At 39.3% G+C, this 7,475-nt stretch overlaps 1 protein-coding gene across 1 annotated transcript; it reads left to right on the plus strand.

Annotated features, from left to right (window-relative positions):
- The first annotated feature begins 590 nt into the window (after nucleotides 1–590).
- On the plus strand, nucleotides 591–3,828 carry CER1 (cerberus 1, DAN family BMP antagonist). The gene is made up of 2 exons (XM_006061271.3): nucleotides 591–1,581; nucleotides 3,514–3,828. Exons 1-2 carry the CDS (start codon nucleotides 1,075–1,077, stop codon nucleotides 3,826–3,828), a joined length of 822 nt encoding a protein of 273 aa, XP_006061333.1. The 5' UTR covers nucleotides 591–1,074.
- Nucleotides 3,829–7,475: the final 3,647 nt, after the last annotated feature.

Here is a 7,475-nt window from a genome sequence, read left to right on the forward strand (position 1 = left end):
GGTTCATAGAATCCACGTTTTCAAGTCTGGCTCTTTGTTTTGAAAAAAAAAAAAAAAGTCAGTAGGGTGGCTTGAGGGAAAGACATTTCCCCCTCCTAACCGAGGGCTAATGAGCTGTCAGTCTATTACTTGGAATCCTGTTGAGAGATTTGTGTGAACAATTGAAAAAGTTTATCTGATGATTAACCAGTTGTGAAATTTAGCACCAAGTATTTGATTCTTAAGGTGAGGGGATTACTTGGGAATTGTGAGTTTCCATGTGTGGAAAAGGAGACTATACTCCCTTTACTGTTACCATGCAAAAATCGACAACCCCAACTATATCTCAGTAATAGAAGCATCCTTTTCTCAATGAACGTAACATTCCTCTATTTCTTCCTTTCTCTTTCTTACAACTTTTATGTGTGTGTGTGTGTGTGTGTGTAGCCTAATGGCCTGAACTTTGCTTAAACATATACATTAATTTTTACCTGATACACTTCTCTCTTAAAGAGAAGGAGGAGAAGGGGACGACAGAGGATGAGTAGGCTAGATGGCATCACTGACTTGATGGACATAAGTTTGAGCAAGCTTCAGGAGTTTTGGTGATGGAAAGGGAAGCCTGGCGTGCTGCAGTCCATGGGGTCACAAAGAGTTGGACACGACTGAGCAACTGAACTCTCTCTTAAAAACATGTCAGTTCTATCTCAGCACAAAGCAGATGCACCACAGATGTTAGCTTACTCTGGCCCTAATAACAGTGATGGGAAATCCAGGCAAAGACGTGTTGTTTTCACTAATACTGCTCCTTAAATCTCAGACGATAAAGTGTCAGCTAATTACCCCCTGGGTCCCTGGCTTTCACTGGAGCCTTCTAAAATACACAAAACCAAAATGAAGGCAGAACACTATTAGCACTCCATAATTCAAGCAAACAAGAGATGTGTTTACTCTGCCTGGCTACTGACCACCTGCCTTCCCATCCCACAAGGCAGGTATCCATATATAGCATCTCCCTGGTCACAGTACTGCAGGGAGTGAACCTCTTTCTGGGCCTCACAGTCTGTGAATCTGCAAGAAGCGGGCCCTGACATCATGCATCTTCTTTTCCTTCAGCTGCTGGTGCTCCTGCCTCTAGGGGAGGCTGTACAGCGCAGGGATGGTCACCAGAGGCAAAGTTCTGTCTCTCTCGTGCTCCTAGAAAGGAATCGCAGAGAGCTCTCCATGGGCACTCAGGAGGAAGCAGAGGAGAAGCCAGATCTGTTTGTGGCCATGCCACACCTGATAGGTGCCAGCCCTGCAGAGGAGGGCCAGAGGCAGAGGGAAAAGATGCTGTCCAGGTTTGGGAGATTCTGGAAGAAGCCCGAGAGAGAGCTGCACCCATCCCAGGGCTTGGTCAGTGAGCAGATCTTCCCTGGGACTTGGGGCCTCACACAGCCCAAGGGTAGGATGCTGATGGAGAAATCTCCTCTCCGGGAAGAAGCCAAGAAATTCTGGCACCACTTCATGTTCAGAATGAGTCCAGCTTCTCAGGGGATCATCCTGCCTATCAAAAGCCACGAAGTGCATCAGGAGACCTGTAGGACAGTGCCCTTCAGCCAGGTATTTGTTCTGGGTGGGGGCGGGGATCCGGATTTTCAGGAGGGAGTGGACAGCTGGGATGGGTGAAAAGCAGGGGACGAATGTGCCAGGAGTCTGAGTCTCACCTAATTTCCAGATTTGGTCCCTGGACCTTCATCATGGGATTTGGCAAAGTATGCTCATATTCCCTAGATTTCTTTCTAACCTTGGAAATGCTGCAAAGATGGTATGATGGTACTGCTAATGTTAGTAATCATTCATATTGATCACACAGAGCTTTTTTTTGTTTGTTTGTTTGTTTTATTTATTTGTTTTTATACTGGTGTGGTTTATCTGGAGAATTAATTGATTGTCCCTCCAGTTACGAAATTGGGAACTTAGAGTGATCACCAGAACTTCTCCCTAGCTGCATCTCTACACTCTATTAGACACGGATGAGCAGGTGGGTTCCATCTGCAGATAAGTGGGATACACTGGACTCCTCCCCATACATGCATGTATGATGGTCTTAATCCCTGTATTTCACACCCAGATACTTCATAGGTCTATCAACTATGTCCAGGTTGTTAGACAGAAGTTGCCAGATTATTTCTAGCATTACCATAGCAAAAATGATTTAATACAACAGATTTTCTCATAAGCTTTCAAAAAGTAATCTTGATGTGAAATCACATTTCCTCCCCTTAGAAATTCCTGTCTCCCAGTTCATGTTGTGTTGGCTGATTTGTGGTTAGGATGATTGATTCCACACTATTAAGACCAGGGAGCATTCTACTATCTGCTTCCTCCAGTTGGTCTGGCAAAGCCCACACTCCAAATGTTAGATTAAAATTGAGAAATTGCATCAGGTCCTTAAACACAGAGATACTGAACCAAAAGCAATGCAGGGTAGAGTAAAATTTTACAGTCCAGTAAAGCTACCCAATTAAGCAGGCAGTATTATAAGGTAATTGACTGTGCAAGGCAGTTAAGTATTCTGAAAAGGCAAGGATACGTAGCAATGACAAGTCAATGATCGAATAATAATGACTGCTTTGTTGGCCCATGTATAATTAGAAAATTGCTCCTAAGAACCGGGCAATCAAATTTCCTTTGAACTCTTATTTTGAATTCTATTGCTAATCAAATTAAGAATAAGGTGTTTGGCTCATATATTTTGAAGGGCACATAAAGCTAGGTGTCTGGGGTTACGGGAGAGGCAGAGATGATGTCACACAACATGCTTTAGAGGTGTAGGTGCTGCAACTTTGCTCCATGCAACTTTAATAAATTTGAATGTACTATAAACACTGCAAAATAGGACAGATTAAACTCTTGATGTTCTGATCTGTGAGCTTTTGAACAAATATATATTGAGAATTTATTATGCACAATGCACTGTGAAGAGTAGAAGGGTAAGACACATTATTGACAAGAAGCGAGCCATTAGAATTTTTCAGACCAGTAACATCAAACTTAGAGTTTGGCATTCAAGTGTAGAGTAAACATTTTCATATTACCTTAGGTATTTCCTATAGGTTAATTTATTCATTTACCCAATAAAAGAAATTTAGTTGAGGTAGCTCTATGCTCTTAAGATACCATCACTTGGATATTTAAAATGTATCCAAGATTGGAAAGATTTTTAAATTTTAGTCTAAGTTATCCTCAGGCCTGGGAGGGCCTCCATGGTGGCTCAGATGATAAAGAATCTGCCTGTAATAGAGGAGAACCAAGTTCACTCCCTGGATCGGGAAGATCTCCTGGAGAAAGGAATAGCAACTCACTCCAGAATTTTGCCTGGAGAATTCCATGGACAGAGGAGACTGGTGGGCTACATACAGTCCGTGGGGTTACAGAGTCGGACACGACTCAGCAACTAACATCCTCAGACTTAATAGTCTAGAGCTTCTGCATCATGTATGTTAAAGAAATGACTCAAGATAATTTAATGGAGATGTGTTTGCCTTTTAGACTATCACCCATGAAGACTGTGAGAAAATGGTTGTACAGAACAACCTCTGCTTTGGAAAATGCGGGTCCCTTCCTTTTGCTGAAGCTGCGCAGCACCCCCACACATTCTGCTCCCACTGCCTGCCTGCCAAGTTCACCACGAGACACTTACAGCTCAACTGCACCGGCCTGGCCATGGTGGTCAAGGTGGTGATGCTGGTGGAGGAATGTCAGTGCATGGTGAAGACAGAGCATCAGCATGGCTACCCTGCACAGGCTGACTTTCGGGCAGAATTTAATGTCCAAGATCCCTTTATCCCAGGATTTTCAACATAAAAAAAAAGAAAAGCTATTTTACTATTATCAGGAAAATTACTGATTACTCAGTCTGAAATGTTAAGTGGGTATATAATATTTTAAGAGAAAGATGGTTTATAAAATAGTTGTGAAAATGAGTTAGAGGTCATATTTATTCATCCATTCATCAGTGCACATTTGGGATCTAGTCTCGACTCTGCCACTAATTGGGTATAGCATGTTAATGAGCTGCAGAAGCTTTTTCCTCAAGTTTTTCATCTATAAAGAAGGGACTTGAACTAGACGATTGCTAAGGTCCTTTCTGCTACTATTATTACATGATGTATTGTCTACAAGTTTTGGTAAGAGCCCTCCACCTGAAGATGGAAAAGAAATAAACTAGACCATAAAATGGGTTTCTTTAATAGCTTGTCAAAGTATCAGCAAATATATATATATATATATATATATATATATATATATATATATACATACATACATACATACATATGCATCTGAGCCACAGTCAGCTCCAGGTCTTGTTTTTGCTGATTGTTTACAGTTTCTTCATCTTCAGCAACAAAGAATGTAATCAATTTGATTTTGGTATTGACCATTTGGTAATGTCCATGTGCAAAGTCATCTCTTGTGTTGTTGAAAAGGGGTATTTGCTATGACCAGTGCTCTCTCTTGGCAGAATTCAGTTAGCCTTGGGAAAGCTGGAGAAGATTGAGGGCAGAAGGAGAAAAGGGCATCAGAGGATGAGATGGCTGGATGGTATCACCAATGCAACAGGCATGAACTTGGGCAAACTCCAGCAGATGGTCAGGGACAGGGAGACTGCAGTCCATGGGGTCGCAAAGAGTTGGGCACAACTGGGCGACTTAGCAACATATGTATGCGTGTATGTGTACATATCTATGTGGTATTTGTAGAGAAGATTCCTGATCCTTGTAGCTGTCTTTGCTCTCAGGCCATGTTTTATTTGACTTTTATCAGATGATTAAGTAGGTCCATAGGTAGAAGGAGTTTGGAGTTTGGTTGCCTCATTACTTTTTATACTTCCCATATAAAGTTCTTAATGTCAGGTCTCTAGCTTTGAAGAAGGAACACAGATATTACTTTTAGTGGTTTACATAGGGATAAGGAACAATCAATTATCTATAAACAAACTAGTACCTAAATTATGGGGAAGGAAAATATATGATCAGTATCAGGTTTAAAGGTTAATCCAGAGATGTTGATGCAAATAACCAAGGAATTTCTGTAGATGTCAAATAAACCGCAAATGATTTAAAATTTAAAAAACAATTTACAGGTGAAATCCTTTTCCTCATGCATTTTGGTTTAGGTAGTTTAGTAATGGTTCTGTGTTCGTATGACTGGGTTTGTGCTACTGCATAAAAACTCTGTTACAAATTTTATTTTGTAAATGCCACAGTTGCAAATTCTGAAAAGATTCCAAATATTTTAATGTATTAAATTTTCATGTATGATGCATTCTGGGAAGTATTATAGCATTCATTTGTCTTATATTTTGCCCTTATTTGTTTTACTTCTCCCATAATTTAAAGGCACTATTGGGAGATTATCTAGTAAGAGTATTGCCAAAATGGCTTCATAGGCTAATAACACTGGTCCAAGTGTTTCTTTTAACACTGCAAACCGCTTTCTGCTAAGGTCCTTCAATCACTGCCTGTCAGTCATTTCTCCTGTGTGTATTTATTTGTATGAAAAGCATGCAGAACTGACTTTCCTTAACCATATTTCTTTTTCTAAAATCATTCTTTAAAAATTCATCTTAAAAATGATTTTATTTGAATCCCTTTACTTTCAGTGTACCCAGAATGTATATCCCAGAATAATAATTATTTTTCTAAAAAAGAAATTAATGTCTATTTTAATTCTATTCCTCTTTAGTCATACCATCTAACCTGGTGTTCTGAAGAAACAAATGCATTTATATTTAGTGTATACTCTACAACACATCAATGCAATAGAATACATGCTACAGAGATATACATGCAACATTTATATTAGAATATATTATACCCTTCTGTGGTCAAAGACAACCTAATTGGCCAAGATATGGTCATAAGGATAAAACTGTTAAGCATTAATGATATCCCAGCTGGTCAATATATTTTGGTGCCAAAAGCTATTGAGCAGCTGTCTAGTTTGCAATTGCCTCACCCTGATTATGTAAACCCATCTCTGCCAATTGACTATCTTTCTCCTCCTCACACACTTGCAAATCCCTTTTATCTATCCTTGCAAATAGACTCTCCAGCCCAAGCCCCAAACAATCATCAGTTTTATTCAAATTCTGCTCTGCCCTTTCTTCATGTGTGAATTCGAGATGAGCTAGCTGATGGTTGTAGCAGAGGTCACATTCAAAGAGTAGCAGCATGAAACTCATGAAATTGTCCACATTCAATGATTTTTATTTACAAAAAAGGCAGTCTAACTGTTTGACATAATACACGGCAGCACAAGAAACAGAGGAAACACACAAATATTGAACAATCTATTAAGTGCCAGATACTGTCCTGAGTCTTTTACACAAATTGTATAATTTAAGTCATGTAAATACATAAATAGTACAATGCTAACAAGAATCAGATGAGGTATGTAAATACCCTATTTTGTAGGAGAGGAAATTAAGCCTAAAAATTTTAAGCAACTTGACTAAGATCATGTGAGGCATATTTTCTACTTATATTAAAATGTTTGCCTATTTGCTGTTTGTCAGTTTAGACTTAACTCCTCTAGGTCTCTTCCCTATAGCTCTCAAAGCTAATTTCTTTTTACCTCTGGTCTAGCCCTCATGTTTGAAGGACAGTGATGTTATCTCTTGAAAGAGAAATCATCCCTAGGTCAGGTTCTCAGCCAAGCATTGCCTTGACTTAAGAGGTGGTCATGGCAAGCCCCCTTCCTCAATTTTGGTCTCATTTTCCTCCTGTATAAAATAAGGCTGGAAAAAAAAAAATAGGGCTGGTAATAACTACTTCAGAATTACTGTGATGATCAGGTTTAGGTAACAGTACATCAGAGAGCTTTGGATCCGATAAAGCTAGGATAAATTCACTCTTCTCTATTCAGACTTTTATTTATTTATTTGTTTTCATATTCAGACTTTAAAAAAAAATTTGTTTTGAGCCATTTAAAGGACATAGAAAAGTGCAAAAAGCAATACAACAGACCCGCAATTTCCCACTACCAGAATAGTTAACATTTTGTCATCTTGTGCTTCTTGTCTATTTTCTTAAAAGTATGAACCACTTCACATATACATCTTCTCTAACTACCATGCTGATGCATCCCCCAAGTCCCTGAAGACTCAATACTTGCCCCACCCCCAGTCTTGTTGACACTTCCAATACCTTTTAGATTTTTGTAAAGGTACATACACATCCATAAATAATGCATACTATTTTTGTGTATATGTTCCTTTACTCAGCAAGTATTTATTTGTCCACCAGTTCTGTGCACAATAGAGCTGTAAGTCTATAGCTGTGTCCACAGCAAGGAAACGAGTCAGACAAGGTCGCTGGTCCTATAGAGTTCATATTCTAGTGCAGGGAGACAAGCAACTTGAAAATCAATCAATTCATTAATCAACTGAAATGGAAAAATATCAGATGGTTATAAGTGATAAAAAATAAAATAGGCAAGTGTGCCAGAGG

The sequence above is a fragment of the Bubalus bubalis genome, chromosome 3 (assembly GCF_019923935.1).
Source record: "Bubalus bubalis isolate 160015118507 breed Murrah chromosome 3, NDDB_SH_1, whole genome shotgun sequence".
In the NCBI taxonomy this organism is placed as follows: domain Eukaryota; kingdom Metazoa; phylum Chordata; class Mammalia; order Artiodactyla; family Bovidae; genus Bubalus; species Bubalus bubalis.

Coding starts and splice junctions, on each gene's coding strand:
- CER1 (XM_006061271.3), top strand. CDS start 1,075: ATGCATCTTCTTTTCCTTCAGCTGCTGGTGCTCCTGCCTCTAGGGGAG. Junction 1,582..3,513: donor GGACAGTGCCCTTCAGCCAG/GTATTTGTTCTG, acceptor TTTGCCTTTTAG/ACTATCACCCATGAAGACTG.